This window comes from Cotesia typhae, unplaced genomic scaffold, assembly GCF_013202065.1.
Source record: "Cotesia typhae breed Kobodo isofemale line unplaced genomic scaffold, CoteBio_Ctyphae contig_44, whole genome shotgun sequence".
Classification (NCBI taxonomy): domain Eukaryota; kingdom Metazoa; phylum Arthropoda; class Insecta; order Hymenoptera; family Braconidae; genus Cotesia; species Cotesia typhae.
Genome location: NW_027423753.1, coordinates 5,417,686 through 5,435,042, shown reverse-complemented (window position 1 = coordinate 5,435,042; position 17,357 = coordinate 5,417,686). Strand labels below are relative to the sequence as shown.

At 31.6% G+C, this 17,357-nt stretch overlaps 2 protein-coding genes across 4 annotated transcripts in view; one reads left to right on the top strand and one right to left on the bottom strand.

The window, feature by feature from the left end:
* The window catches only part of LOC141528916 (uncharacterized), a 267,144-nt gene that overhangs the window by 216,420 nt on the left and 33,367 nt on the right, over nt 1-17,357 (bottom strand). The window lies entirely within an intron of this gene.
* On the top strand, nt 3,227-15,440 carry LOC141528884 (L-lactate dehydrogenase A-like 6A). The gene is made up of 6 exons (XM_074245164.1): nt 3,227-3,379; nt 11,793-11,910; nt 12,004-12,177; nt 12,830-13,003; nt 13,109-13,350; nt 15,264-15,440. Exons 1-6 carry the CDS (start codon nt 3,227-3,229, stop codon nt 15,438-15,440), a joined length of 1,038 nt encoding a protein of 345 aa, XP_074101265.1.

Below are 17,357 nucleotides of genomic sequence, written 5' to 3'. Positions count from 1 at the left end.
GGTGACCTGAACAAGAATACGAGGCGACCGACGACTCTGCTGTCAGTCGACGTGAGTATCTTTTTGTGACAAAATTTATTTGTGATGCTGAATTTTTTGTTCATTAGATACTCTATTTATAATTTTGTTTCTTGTTTGGATTCCGAATAATCGTTAATAACATTCGTTAAAAATGAAGTTTGCTACTTCTAGCTTAACGACGATGATATTTTCACTCTTCATTAAATTTAATTTTTCAACGAAGAAATAATGTATACTTTATATTATGTATATACTAATATTATATTGTAATGTATACTAATATATTGTTCGCTAAATCTAATTTTTTAGTAGAAAATATTTTCAATAACCATTACATTGAATTTTTCTATGAATAATATTTTCATTGAAAAATTAAATTTGAAGAGTTACTGATTGTTGTTCCACCACAAATTTGTGAATTCCCTTAAATTTTTTAGTTACTGCTCTAAACTTTTGATTTCTGGTCTTCTCAAGTTTCTGCTATAAAAAACAATAATTTTCAAAAATTGGCAAGCAATTGATTCTTCTTCGAAAGTATTTAAAAATTATGTTGGTGAGCCGAAAGAGCTCAAAACATTGCAATTAGCATAATGAGTTTAAAAATAGCAAGAAATTCCAGGAGTAGCTAACAGTCGCATAGTAGCTAATAGTCGAAGAGAACGTCCTTTTGATTAGAAGAATCATTTTAGACTAAATCTTTTATACTATATTATTATAGATATGGGTTAAAGTGTCCTGTAGTAATATTTGGTTTCTTTATGCAACTAGAGTCTAGAGCATGTATACTCAAAATGAAGTATACCTATACTTTTATGACTCATCTATCTTTTAAATACATCTATCAAGGACTAAAATCTGGCAAACAAATGAAACTTAAACAAAATTTTTCTCTGTAATATTAAATAAAATATCAAACTAAAATCAAATAAAAGAGGAGTTTTTGTTAAGGAATATATTATTCAATAAACAAATATCTTAAATCACTAAATTAAAAAAAAAAATTGCAGACCCTAAATTTGAATGACCTATGATACAGTCAACAGGAAATGAAAATTAGCTGAACCCATTAGCAACTACAAGCATATGTGTAACAAAAAGTATGGAAGCTTTGATGGTTTCCCTGGTTCCCTGGCAGTGCTGGCTAATGGACATGACCAACATATAACACATAAACATAGCATATAAGTTTCCTGCAAGGAACCGAGTAATTGGGGACGCAAACGAAATCGCCCACCCCGTCCCGTCATGCCCGTGCACGGGCAACACATCCCATTATGTCTTGTTATCCACACTCCAGTTAACATCAAATAAAGTCCACATCAGCTATTACCTGCATACACACGTGTGTCAGATAATCAGGGTCTACCTCCTTTTCTTGTATGTTCACATAACAAGGATCTTTTTAGTTATAATATTGGTTATAAGTTATAATGATACTTCCTTTAGTCGCCTGCAACAAGCCAAGATGACTAATGATTTCAACTTCCCGGCAACTACAACTCTTTTAGCCTTACGACTTGGGATTATAAATATAAACATTATTATAATAAGATATTTTTATATACATAACACGGTGAGTTTTATTCAAATCCTTTCGTTAATTTTAATTATAAATTTTGTTGGATAATTGATTTTACTTGTTTTGCAATCATCTCAATAATCAATGAGTCAATTCTATATACAGCGATCCACTTTGCTGGATATGTATTATAAAAATAAATTTTTGAATTTGACTAAAATCTTTGGAAAAAATTCTTCATTTTCAAATGGACATTTAACTTTAATCATTTGAGTAAAAAAATTAAAAATTGGATATAGAGGAAAAAAATCGTGAAATTTAAACAATAGTTTCTTTATCTGCAAATTAATAGAGCATGTTAATGAAAAATGCTGTGAAATTTAGACACAAATTTCTTTATATGCAAGTCAATATTTCGAAAAAGAAGTCATGAAATTTGAACAAAATTTTCTTTATTTGCACGGAAAAAACAAGATTTAACTGGTTTCCATGTTGGATGGAACCTAGTTCCATTTATAATGAAAAAACGTACAGATTGTAACTACTTCTATGTAGATTGTAGTGGGAATAATCTTCGTTAAACTCAGTTCAATCCGAGATGGGACTCAGTTCAACGAAGATTGTCCCCACTATAATCTACATAGAATTAGTTACCATCTGTACATTTTTTCACTATAGATAAAACTAGTTTCCATCCAACATGGAAACCAGTTAAATCTTGTTTTTTCCGTGTGCATGTTCATAAAGTGTAAAAAATCGGGAGTGAATTGAACTCCGCATTCACTTCCATTACTCGGAGTACTGAAGTGAAGTAATTCAACACTCCGCGTCTCGGAGTGAATTTCACTCTCGGAGGTAATAAATCAATTGAAAATCATCCACTCCGCATTCATTCCGATAATTTCTTACAGCGTAAATATTTAACAAAATGAAATCTATTAACTCTTATTAAAATTAAGAATTGTTAATTTTATCATAAAGTTGGTAGATATTTTGATCGATATAAGTTATGAAACTTAAACAAAAAAATTTTCTTCTGCAGATGAAGATGTAAAAAAAAAATAGTATAAAACTTGAACAATTAGAAATATTCTTTCATTTGTAGGTGAACATGTTACAGAAAAAGACAAAGATACTATAACGAAAATTCTTCCTTGTGCAGATAAAAATATCAAGGAAAAAATCATAAAACTTGAGCAAAAATTTCTTCACCTGTCGACGAGAGACTATTTATAAAAAATACCATGAAATTTGAACAAAAATTAAGCAGTATATAGCATAAGGATTGTTAATTTGATTAATTATGATTTTAATTAAACTACTACAATCTTTAATTTTTTTCAGGATATTTAAAAAAATTTTTCAATTATTCATATGATCACATAATACATGCTCAAAATTAATATATTGTTCATTTTTCGATAACTTAATGAAAAAAAAATTTTTTAAATAAATTAGTACTGATACACTTGTTTAAATTTCTTAGAATTTAATAAGCCAATTGATAAAAGTATTTTGAGTAACGCGAAGTTAACCGATTCTGTAGAATAACTCACATGTGACATGTGTCCAAATTTTATTCTCAGAGCATGATAAGTTTATAACCTAAGAATGCGAGCTAGCAGATCAATTAAAATAACAATTAACCGAGCGAGAAGTTTAGCCGGTTGGGAGCGTTAATTGAGGATGAAGAGAGCGTCAACCAGTGACAAAGCAAACACTGTCGGACATCTATTGACGAATAAGAAAGATCAGCTCCCGGATAGTCATCAGGTCAAGGTCGCGATCCTCGGGAGTGGATATACAGGAGTTGCGGTTGCCGTATCGCTACTTTTCAAGGTTGGTTGCTTCAATCATCCACTGCCAATATAAGAGATAATATAATACATACAATACCATTTACATTGTAAATCGTACAATATATATCGATAATAATCTGAGCATGATAATACGTAACCTTCGTAACCAGTGACTTCTTTATGCTAGGCCATACTTGTAGAGTATAATCGAATAGAATATAGATGGTTATAAGTTATAATATTACGACTTTAATCGTATCCCCGATCTCTATTGTTGGCTATTATTTCAAGCGATAGATCGATAGACCGATAGTACGGTAATCCTGAGACATCATCATTCGTCTTAGTCCCTCTATGTTATTCTTACTCTACACTATGGACCGTACAAGCTATCGAGTAATAAATTTTCCCACCCACGTGACGTGACCTAAATATCTAAGACCCAACGTTTATTCTACTGACGACTGATAACTGACAACTTATACAACCGACGACGCGACTTGTCGAGAATAGAAAAGGTTTGGGGATTTTCTGGTGATTCAATTCCAACACGGTTAATCGAGGAGATTACTGTTTGGTGTAATGTGAGTAATTGAACCTTAATCGTTGGTTCATTGGTGAAAGCTTATGAATTTGAGGCTGAGGTCTTAGGAATTCACTCTTTAAACTCAAAAAATAATAACATCATTTAAATACTTTTAGACGGTTTAAAATTAATTATTTATCATTTATCATTATAGTAATGTTTTTATAAATGATAAAATAATGATTTCATTTTGAAGTTTCAAAAAAACCGTGGTAAACTTTTGAAAAATCGGATTTTTTTTTCGTTTTTGGGTTATTATACAAAAAAAAAATAACGTGTTTTTAAAAATAGATTTTAGAACCGAGTGAGATCTACTTTAACTAAGAAAAATTTCTCTACTTGAATCAAGATGAAACTTTTTCAAAATAGCTTTCTTGGTTCAAGAAATGTTCTCTTGGCAAACCAAAAATCATCATCACGTAGGAAAATTTGTTTTCAAAACTCCACCATTTTTCAAGCTTCAATTTTTTTTCTAGTGTAAATTATTGTTTAAGATGTGTCTGCTAGTTTCATAAACTTTGCTTTTTATTGATTTTGGGCCCTTTGCGGCACCTTTTTTTCTATTAAAAATTTGCCGTCAATTTTTAACTATATAAAAAAAAAACAATTGATTTTTCGAAATTTATCAAGCTATTTCCCTCAATATTAATAATCAGTAAAAGATTGATCTCTTGGATAAAATGAACCAAAAACAATCGAATTTTTAAATTTCTCAAATAAACAATCAAACCTTGAGTCTCGAAGCCGAGAACTGTATTGTAATAAGCAAGCCGAGAAATATGAGAGGGTACCTGTTCAACTGGTCCATAAAGACTAACCACCGATTGGATAGTCATCAGGTCTCGATTTACCTGATAGTTTGCGTTTGAGTTTCTGATGTTTTTGCTGCTGGTGATGTTGATGTTGGAGGGCTAAGACGAGGAAGGGGAATAAGACAATAAAAAAAGGCAAAAGGAACATACAGCTGAGAATCAGAAGGAGACCTTGAAGCTACCGGATCAAAATGGTGATGTTAATGAGCGGAGGGTGGAATTGGATGCTGGGTTAAGGAGAAAAAGAGGATGAGGAGGATCTGTAGTCCGTATAGTAGGAGACTGGAGAGTCGACTATGCTGCTTCTTGTTTCACTGGAGGTCCTTATCGGATGGTAAGGCGAGCATTTACACGTCGTCCAAGCGCCCCCGCACTTGCTTCCTCTTTTTCTCTTTACTTTGCTTTGGCCTTTACTTTCATTTGCCTCTTCTTTATTCCACTGATTTATGTTTTGAGACGACGAGAAGCTGAAATCCATGCTATACCCGTCGCTTATCTCTTCGAGGGCTTCTCAACCGAAATTCAACTCGTTCCCTACGCCGAGTTACGGTGTCAGTTGTCGTTTCTTTATACGTTATAAATTATTTCAATTACTTTTTTTTTAATCAACTTTTCTTTTTTTCGTTTTATTACCAAAATGAACAAGTGAGTTATAGAAGTTATTTTGGGCACGTTTTTTTATCTTTATTCTATATCAGAACTTTCTTTTTTTATGTTCATTTTTATGGATTTTAAAAGAATTATAAGTAAAGAAAGGTATTTTTTTTTTTTTATTTTATTTCGTTTTTTTGTCGGAAAAGTCGGATGTTATCTTGAAATTTTAAAATCTCACTTCTAATTATCGTAATGAATTTTTATTAAGATATTGAAGTGTGTACACGGTAAAAAATTGGGAGTGAATTTTCAGCAAAGTAAATATCGCTTTTAATCTGAAAAACACCTGAGTATGAGGTTTTTAGATTAAAATCAAATTTAATTTTGTTGAAACAAGTTTTACGTGCCTAATTATTATATTGTTATTACAAATATTTCAAATAGTTTATTTCGAGTTTAAGTTTGGAAATATTAATTATAAGATTTTTTTTTTAAATATTGTTAATAAATAAATATGTGCGTATGTGTGTTATAACTTTTGAACGAAAAATCTTCCGTGAGTTTTAATCGATTTGGCTTGGTAGATTTTGAAAAATCTCAAAAATAAAATGAAAAAAAAAAAAAATTTTTTTTAATAAATTTTAAAATACTGAATAGATCAATTTCAAAAATAAATCAGCTCTTAATCTGAAAAAAACAATATTGATTGTCACAAACCACACTAAAATCGGTTCATTCATTCAAGGGAAACCATTGTCGAAAAATTTAGAAAAAAGTATTTTTTTTTTTTTTTTTTTTTTTTATATAACTTCGAAATTTCTCTTTAGATCACTTAGCAAGTATCACATAATCTTTTTGTACTTAAAAAACTGCATCGATTGTCGCAAACTGCATCAAGATCTGTCAAATCGTCCGAGAGATATTTAATTTTATAAAATTCCAAAAAAGTGTTTTTTTTAGCATACCTTTAAAATTCTATGTAAGAAATAATCTTCTTGTGCTTAAAAAATTGGGTCGATTGTTCCATGCCCCATTAAAAACGATTAATTCGATCGAAGAATTTTGCAATTTAGAATTTTCAAAGAAGCATGTTTCTACAACCACTAAATTTCGATCTTGAAGAGCTCAAAACTTCGGATTAAACAATTAACCGTGCGGGAATAAATAATTTACACAGTGGAAAGTTTCAGAGATGCCCTGTAGGATCCATCGTTTTGCAGATTGTTTCTTCAAGTATTTAATTTTAATTAATATTTTAACATTTAATTTTATAATTAATAATGGCAGATATTATTAATTTTAAATATTGCTTCAATAACAGCTGTTGATGATTTTGATGTTGATATGTTGTTTCAACGAAATATACATATAATACATCGGGAACCAAGTTGTGATAATGATGTGATGTGTGTGTTTTGCTGCGATGATGTTGAAATGAGGTTTGTTGGTTGGCGAAAATACAAACGAGAAACGAGAATGCACATATGACATGTCTCCACCCCTGCATCCGCTGGCTTTCACTGTCTATATTATATTGTCTGTATAATATTCTCGACATTTGTGCAATATAATAATGATCCCCGAGCGGAAGCAAACCTCAAAATTATCCGCTTGCGACGGATTGCCTTTTCATACACCGCGACATTACCGGAACCGCACATCACGACCACGTGGATAATATTTTATACACATAAATATATCAGGATATTTGTTGTACAATATCCATTCTAATAATGTTTTACGATTTATTTTATATTATATGGATTATATACTTGATGTAAGCTTCATTTTTAAACAGAAATTTATTAATTGATGGTAATTTAAAACTAATAGGGGAGGGTGGGGCACGGCGCCCTACCCTTTTGTGATTTTTTAACATTTAATTAGTTTACCTTGGTTATAAGTTGAACAAATTTACCAAAGTTTTGAAAAAATTATTAAAAAAAATTTTTTTTTCTGGGGCATAACGGCCCCCATTATTAATAACGTAAAATGCCTCTGAGTGATTCTTACTTTCTTCTTTTTCATAATAATAAAAAAATCTTTGTTATTTGTTTAAAAATTACAAAATGTCTATTTAGAGCTTTTAAAAATTAATACAGTCTCTATCCTTAGCTTGGCATAATAAATAAATTTTAATATTAAAAAAAAAAAAAAAAGCATCAAAATTATTTCTTCATTTCTAAAAGTAATATTTTTTGATACATTTTCTTTATAATGATTTAATTATCAAAAAACCAAAAAAATTGCCATATGTCAATTAATTTCAGTAAAATTATTAAATATAATTTAATAATTTAATACTTATAAACAAAAACAAAATAATATTAATGAAAATTTGGTTCAATGTTCGAAAATCAAATATTTTGGAAAAGTATATTTAATATTTCTTAACTTAAGCTTGAGATAATTATTTGGAGTATTTGTTAGTAATTTGGTATAAAACTTATTTTACCAAATTAAAATTTATTTTAGTCTAAAAACTCCTTACTCAGATGTTTTTTAAATTAAAATCCATATTCACTGTGCTAAAAAAAATTTTTTTTAATTTACTCCGTATTTGGAATGTTTTATTTCTTTACTCCGGTACTTCGCGTGATAGGAGTGAAAATGCAATCTCGATTTTTTGGATTGTAAAATAATAATAAACTATTATAAAAAGAATAAATTTTTCTTTTTTAAAATTATTGTCAAAATTGTTCTCATAGTACAATAAAATTTCAATATCCTTCAGATTAATTTCTAATGCTTTTAAAAAAATTCTTCTTCAACATCATTTACGAGATTTGGAAATGAGCTCTTCAATTAACCGCGTGAAGTTAATCAAACAAAGAAAATAAAAGAATAACATGTCAATAAAGTTATCGTCAGAAATTAGGTTAAAAATCAGCCATATGGCATCTGTATAAATTCAAGTGACTCAACCACCAAGAAAATGACTCTTCACAATTCTCATGAAAATTTAACGTTCGATTACGATGAACTGCTACTGTAGCAGAACCAAATCGCGGCCCAGCCTCTCGGAAAGAATCAACAGCATTGTCACCAAGTACGTCTACGAGCCGCGATACCGGCCCTTAGAGAGATGTCCTGGCCCGGCTCGGACATGTCACAGCCCCCCTCGGACTAATTCAAGACCATGTTCCGTTCCGAAAGAATTTGTACGGTCAGTTCCCATCTCCCACCAATACGTCTCTACTCCCTGCAAGAAATCTTATCGTCCATGTTCCTCATCTTCCTACGAGCTAATTTTGACTTGCAAATACTCCCCAAGAACAGAAAGAACAGCCGCAAATTTACCATCGTACCCAGGACCCAATTTACGGCGGTATCTGTCTACAAAAAATATCTGCCCGTCATTAAAGGGCCGGCTGATGCTCTACAATTGCCACGACTCTGAAATACCCCCAACTTATCGAGCCACATCCTCATCGGCAGGTGTTCTACATCCTAGATGTTCTCTTCCTCCAGCTCGACCTCCACCTCTTCCGCGAACACCAACACCAACATTAGTCTGTCTATGCAAGCCCGGATATTCATATTCGTATTTAAATTCTCCGAGCAGGTTTACCTGTGATGGTTTTCCTCGAATAAAAAATAATGAACTGTTCAGGTGCGACGTAACCTGTCCGACTAGACAACATCACCCACTAAAAGAGCATAAACGTGTTCTGTCACCTCGACAACGACCGTGTGTCGTTGGTTCATACGAGCCGCCGTTCTCTTCGCCGCTTCTTGAAAGAGAGTTTACAACCAGGTTTGTCAGAGTACCCGTTAATAATTACTGTACCGACCTACCTGCCAACCCAACAATGTGCCCACGGAGATATGTTTGTTGAAGTTTATACTAAATTCAAGTATGGATGGAAATTGATTCTCCTTGTTCATGATTTATGGTCAAAATATTCAACGTTTATGGTAGTTAATTTTTGAGGTATGAATTCAAAATTTTTTTCCTTTTTAAGTTTTGTTAATAAAAATTTTCTGAATAAAATATTTAAAACAAAAAAACAATTAAAATTAATTTCATTAGTTTTTGAATAATTTGTTTTTTATTTTTATTTCAAAATAAAAATTATGAGAAAATAATAGAAAATTTTTATTAAAAATAAATTTCTCTTTTAATTTTCACAAAAATATTAATTTTAACTTAAAAAATTTCATAAAAGTAATTACACTGTTAAACAAATTAATTTGATTGAAAAAACAGAATCTTGGGTCAAAAAAAATAATTTTCTAAAATTTTACCATCTCCAAAGAAGTAAAAAAAGTTAAGTATTTTTTATTTAGGAAAATTTTAAAAATGATTTTCTTGATTGAATATTTTTTCTTTAAAATCAGTTTTTTTATTTCAAGTTAGTGTATGTATCCAAAATTTTTCAGTGTAATATGGAGCACGAAGAGGTGAAAAAATCCGGCACGCAACCATCAGCCAGCAACGAGATAGGATGCAAACTACTATATTCATAAAGAAGATGTTAAACTCGATGAGTATCACACACAAGTTGGAATATTTTAAAATCAAGGAGAATTTATATCCCGCGCTGCGGAGATTTTCGTTAGCATAACGACCAAGAGATGGACTCGACTCCCGCTGGTCGAAGGAGAATAAATATAAGTAATAAGTAATAAAAAATGAAGTTAAGTAAAGATGCACGACGCGTTACAAGAACCGCTACCGAATATTCTCTTTCATTTTACTCGATCGGATTCCGTATAGTAATGAATGGAGGACGGGGGATGCTCGCAGTTTAAAACACACGTAATATAACGATCGCGGTGGGGTTTAGAACCAGCACCCAGAAGCAAGAGCCAGCGGGTGTGCTTCAGCCTTCAGCGTGATGTTGTATTTCTCGAGTATCTCGAAACTGGCTAAACACCCAGGTTACTTTTATTTGCGGTGGATCTTGTCTTGTGTTGGTGGTTGGTTGTGTAGTTGCTGTTGGTGTAGTGAAACTTATTTGGGACTATGCCCATACCAACAAGAGCAAATCTTTAAGCCAGCCTGAGAGCTGAGAGCACGGACATGTAATTACTCAGGAATGAGTTATCGTGTGGCGTTGCACCTTCACGAAAACGTCCACGTCGGTGGAACTCGTATGCTGGTGAACGGAACGACGACAGAGTATAAAATATAATGTATGCTGAGGACAACCTGCCGCGTCTTACCGTTCCGAGGAGAGGTGAGTTCTTGTTCTTGTTTCTGTTCTGGTTCGTGCTGGACACTTTTGAGGTAAGGCTTTCATTTTCGGTGCAAGACGCCTGTTTAAACCACAGCTAAAAATCTGATGCCTGATGGGAGAAAATAATCAAGAGTTTAATGATCCAGCATTAAATTACCGCCTGAGTGCAGGATGGTGGACGTCGATCAATCGACCGGCATCATTAAACGACTCGTTAATGTCCTGTACTTGGACCAAGACCCAATTTATTTATTTATTTTTATTTATTCTCTTTGTTCTTGTGTATATATTATATCCATCTTTTATTACTCTGTCATTATTTTCGGGGATAAAAAGCTTTCGATGGTGGATTATATTATATTCGACTCGCGACAGCAGAAATGATAATAAATGTTGGCACGTCCGAAACTGACGACTAATTGATGCTCACGAATTCCTTGGTTAGGCTGTGTTGAAAATCGTAGAGTGATATTAATTGTGAGAAAAAATTTTTGATTAAGAATTATTTCGATGAGGTTCGAAATAAGTTTTTTTTTTCTTTTTACATTTAATGTAAATTTTTAATTAAATATGAGGAGTGTGATAGAATTTATTTATAATTATTAGTATTTTAAATATTGGTGTAGTGATTTTTAGTAAAATTTTAGTTTAATTATTTCATATACAGCTTGAAAATTATAATTCCGTTTAAAAGGTGGTACAATACGATGAAATTTATCAAAATCGTTTATTAAAAATGTTCCAAAATTTAATTAATAATTTTAGTTCTTTTTTTTTCGCTTACGCTGATAAAAAAAATCAACTAGATCTAAGAAACAAATTTTATAGGACAAAGATCATCATTTTGAAGAGTTTGATGATTTTTAATGAAGCAGAGAAATTCTTGAATCAAGTAAAATTTATTTTATCCACGAAGAATTTCTTAAATTAATGATTTTCTTACTTGATTTTAGATAATTAAAATTTTTAAAATGATGTTTTTGATTCAAGATTTTTTCTCTTGAATAAAAATTTATTTTATTTATTTTTTTTTTTTTTATAGACATAATTGGTTTTTATGAATTATTCGGATTTAACTCGGGTGAGATCCAAGCAATAGTCAAAATATTTACTAAAAAATCAATAATAATTCCGTCTAACTGATGAGATAAAAAAATTTCAATTGAAAGAAAAATGTAATTACTCAAAAAAAATTGTATCGTGGATTTTTTATCAGCTACAAACAATTTTTTTTTTTAACAAAACTCTGTCGATTTAATTATCTCATCTTTTCTCCAGCGCATCGCCTCGGAGCTGGTGCTGATAGACTCAAACGAGAGTCTTGCGAGGGCAGAGGCCCAAGATATCAACCACGCGGGCTCTTTCCTGGGGAACCCGAGGATCTACGGGACCAAAGGTGAGTCTCAACGAGTATAGAAACTGAGGTTAAAGATCAACTCTCCTCTACACTCTCGATAGATTAAGTTATAACCAGTAATATACCTGTCAGATTACAGTAACGCGAGGGATGCCGCTGTCTGCATTATTGCCGCGGGTGCTAGGCAACAGCCTGAGCAGACACGAGAAGAATTGCTGAGGAAGAACTTTGATATATTCAGAACCCTTGTTCCCAACGTCTGCAAATTCGCGCCCAATTGTGTCCTTGTCGTCATCTCTAGCCCAGGTTTCTTCATTAAGAACAAACTTGATTTATTAATTAAGAGGCACCGCTACAGTGTGCGTTCATCTCGATCGTTTAATTCGTTCTAAAGACATCGTACGATAAAATTTTTTTTACACACACACACACGGCTGGATGTCAACGGTTTTTTAGGACCTCAAAACGTGGCGATCTGATGAAAACTCGTATTCTCAAAATCGGACCGAAATCTTTAATTTCCTACTTTTGAAAATTAAATTTTTAATTTTCAAATTGAGAAGTTAAAAAAATTTGTCAGCCTAGAAATAATCTAATTCACGATAACTCAGAATGGAAAAAAAATTTTTATTTGAAAAAATAACGGAGAGTTAAAAATTTCGCTAAAAAATGTGCTGATTTTTGTTCTACGAAAATTAAAATTTTTATTCAATTAAATAACTTGAGGGTCGTTGTATAGAAAATTAAGCCCTAAAAAAATGTTGTCTAAATCAAATCTATTGTAATCTGTTATCAAGTTAAAACTACAGCAAATTTAAAAAATTTAGTTTTGAGAAAAACGCGTTTAAAGATTAAAGTAATTTTTTTGAAGGATCAACAGCCTCTTTTACAAAGTGTATGGTAGTTTAAAAACTATTCTACAATTTTTTTATTCCATTTTACTTTAATTTTTCTTCAGTTGATGTCCTGTCTTACGTAGCGATGAAGCTCTCTGGGTTCCCGCCAAGCCGCGTGATCGGCCTCGGAACTTTGCTGGATAGCTGCAGGTTCAAGTGTTTAATCAGTCAAAAACTTGGCATTGCCCCAAATTCCGTCCAGGCGATGATTATCGGCGAAAACGGAGCCACATCTGGTGATAAATTATTTTAATAATACGACAATGACAGCGACGTCTAGTCAAAGAGATTTAAGTTCGGTTAGAATTTAATTGTCAGAGTTTCTGGTGTTGATGTTTTAGTGGCAGTCTGGTCGGCGGTGTCTGTCATGGGAATTAAATTGAAGGATATAAACAAAGAGATAGGGAACAAGTTCGACCCTGAGGGCTGGAGTGAACTTCATAATAAAGTCGTTAGCAGTACTGACGATTTAATAAGGAAAAAAGGTTACTGTTGTTGGGGAGTAGGGCTCTGTGTTGCTGAAATTGTTGACGCGATCATTAGGAACACCTGCGTGTGCCTCACTGTTTCTACTTTCCTCAAGGTATACTATACAATATACACTATATACTATCATTATTATTGTTGTTATTATACTCATTATTATGACTGGCGTCATTATTGCTGTAAAAGTATACTAACACTACTTTTTTAGAATTTTTTACCATACATTACGTCTCGAGCAATCCTTCTTCAGGGGGAGAGACTGTAACGAGTTTCAGAATTACATATTCTTGCATATTTTCATACATATTTAAATTGTTAAATGTAATGTATGGAAAAATTAAACGTTTAAATCATTAAAGTTGACCGAGTTATGGGAGTACAGGGTGTGATTATCGGTGAATTTGTTAAAATCGCTTTTATTCTTTTGAGTAAAGTAAAGAACCAATCATTTACGATCTATTTTATTACACGCCTCATAATTCAAAACGTAACAGGTAGTACATCCCGAGTCGAAAAGGTTCAGCCTTATTTCAAGCTGTTCAAACTGCTAACTCTCGGTGTAACAAATTAAAAATCACAATTTACAATACATTGTAAAAAAAAACCCTGGATTCAAACTGAAAGGCCGGGTTATTTCACTTATCAGGACTAGCAGGCTGAAATTCAGTTTAAAGATTTAATGACTGTTTCAGACTGTTCAGTTCGATAGGAGCGTCAAGTAAGGTTTTTCAGGTTAGAATAATGTTTAAATTTAAGGCTCTTCAGGCTGAACATATGTTCAATTTTAAGGCTTTTCAGGTTAATAGTAGGTTAGTTAGAAGAAGGTTGATAAGTTTAAAACCAGGTTGAATTATATTTTTTATAATTTATTGAAATTGAAAAACAAGTACTTGAATAAATAAAAAATAATAAAGAATATTAAAGAATAAAAAATAAAAAATAATAAAAGATAATTATTAATGGAAACCATGCCGAATCTTTTTATTTTTTTGCTTGCTTCGTCTTCTGATAGCCTCTCTTATTTGAACTAATGTGATTATATTGCTCTCAACTTAACAACAAGGCCAAGCTATTTAGAGAGTGATTTGATTATTGTTGACGCTATTAGTTTCAATCGCATATTATTTTTTTATACAATTTTTAGAGAATGTTGTGACGAGAAATAAAATTGTTGAAAATTTTCAATAAATTAATTTCTTATACAATATTGGTCATTTTTTTCAAAAGATATTATTTTTCTCACTGTAATCATGATCTAGATTGTTTTTCTTATAAAAATATATTTTTTTTTATGTCAAAAATGTTTTCATAAAAAAAAAAAAAAAAAACTATGTTATACTGGCAGTCCGCCCTAGCTTCGCATGGATGTTTGACAAAAATTTCAAAATTAATCATAATATAATATAGCTTATGTCACCCGGGGATAGTGTAGCTTTCCAACAGTGAAAGAATTTTTTTAATCGGTCCTGTAGTTTTGGAGCCTATTCAATGCAAACAAATAAACAAATAAACAATCAAATTTTTCCTCTTTATAATATCAGTATCGATTAATATTCGAGCTTCATAAAGTAGATGCACTAACTATTGACACCCTTTTGTAGTTTGAGATTTATTTAATTATCTACAAGATTAATAATAGTCGCAGAATAAATAAAATAAATAATGAACAATTGTTGTTAGATAACCTAACATCTTAATCCAATTTTTTTATAAAAAAATTATTAACATCAAAAGCTCTAAAAACTTAGCTTGCAGTATGAATTTAAAAATTCAATCTAATTTTTTCACTGTGTTTCTCTTGAATGATCAAAATCCGATATTGTACCCCAAAATTAGATCTTTAAATATCGCCTGATGAATCTTTTTATGCGCGGATGTTCATGTAACAGACCAAAGTATTCATTTTCACTTTACAATCGACTCTAAAGTAAAAACTTACAATTAAAAAAAGTCCAATAGTTTTTTACTAAAAATAAAGAATCAATAATTTATATTATAAAATAATTTTAGGGCTGCAAACATGGACTTGAGAAGGACTGTTTCATGTCACTACCCTGCATAGTCGGCCGCAACGGGGTGCAGTCTTTAATCCGACATCAATACACAGAAGAGGAGCAGATCCTGACCACGAAATCCTGCAAGTCGATCTACGAACTCCAAAAGTCGATTTTAGACCAATTAGAATGAATGCTAATGATTACTAAAATAAATAAATAAATATTCTTGTAATTATAAATAACAATATTTACAACTCAAAACTTATAATTGATGAGGTGTTAGACAGTGGCGGTGTTTTATTGGTGTATGTTGATGTACCATCGACAAGCCAGTATAAACAACGCAGTTAAAACGAGAAGATCGCGTGGACAAGCATGTAAATTGCCTTGCTATAAATACCTAGTGAGAATAAATTTATAAAAATCCGGGTTTCGATTGAGAGTAATCCCGATGAACGAGGCGGGACAGGTACAGGTGGGCAAATTTTTCTACATCACAATATATTGATATTGGCTCAGTTCCTATCTCGATCCCTCGAATCATGATCGTCATTACCATTACTAGTATCACCATGATCATAATGATAATCACAATCACAATCACAATAATCTGAATCTCAACCGACGGACTCGTTTCTCAAGGTCTGGATAATCACTGCAGTAATTACTCTGGAATCACGCATTCGAGCATTTACAAACACTGGTTCTTTGCTTATAAACTCGCCTCATACAAGGTACCATGTATGCATGATTGATCAATTATAATTCCGGTAAAAATGTTGTTTTATTTATTCCAGTAGATTAATCAGCAAACTCACGTCTTCTTATTTTACATCTTTTTTTTTTTTTTTTTTTTATTAACTTCTTAATCATATCGAAATGATAAAGTTTGCGGTGAGCAAAGGTGTCTGAGAAGTTTCACACTGGTTTGGCTCCGTACTGGCGGACTCATGGCTGCGACACAAGCGTCACGATTCTCCCGGTGATTCATTATTTGAGCTAACGAATGAGCCTAAAGCTCCCGCCGCGTATGGCTTCATCTCTTCGGGAGCATTATTATATTACGTATATATATATTTTTTTTAGGACTCTTTGAGGGACCAAGGACCAGAGAACAGAGTCCAATGCGGAAGACTGCAGTTTGGCAGTAGAGTTTTGCCGGGTTTGAGGCCTGCAACAATAACTCAAGCCCATTTTTCTGTATTATCGCGATGACGCGTCTTGAGACCATAATTTATAAACCCAAACCCTGGTAGATATACCAAAGGGTAATGATATAATTCCTTTAGACTTTCGCGGCTTCAGTTTATGCTTATGCCGACCAAATTCTTTACTTGATGCTTATTCGGTTTATACTTTTATTCCTCGAGCAATTCAAAGTAGTCAGAGGAAATTTTACCGCTAAACCGCGAAAAATGTCGTGGATGAATTATTTAGACAAAAGGGAAATTCGGTCTTACTGAAGATTTTTTTAAGTGTTTTGTAAAATAATGATGTGTGATTTTATCATTTTAAAAAAATAAGGCTATTCGGTAAATTTGCTTTTGAGAGTTTTTCGACCATGAAAGACTATATTACTGAATGATTTAGATTTAATTGGGCTGCAAAAAAATTTCGAAGTGGATGATTTTTAATTAATTTAATCCCTCCAGAGTGAAATTCACTCCGAAAAGAATTTTATAAACTCCGTAAAGTGAGTTCTTCATTTTTTTTAAAGAAAAATAAAAAAATATTTTATTTATCTGTTTAAAAATTACAAACTGCTTATTTACAGCTTTTAAAAATTAATATAACTATTTTCCTTACCTTCACAAAACAAATCTTAATATGAAAAAAAAAAAATTACATCAACGTTAAAAGTAGAATTTTTTTGATATATTTTCTCTATAGTAATTTATTGAAATAATCAATTTCATTTAATTAAACGTAATAATGTTGATAATTGATCATTTTTCAAAAATTGAGTAATTATTAACATTTTCAATTTATTAAACAAGGAAACAATTATCGTTCATATTTTAATCTTCAAAAAATTGAAAAAAATTATTTTCCCGAACTTAAATTAACTCTTGCTAACATATTTATAAAAAGTTTTAATAAATTATTA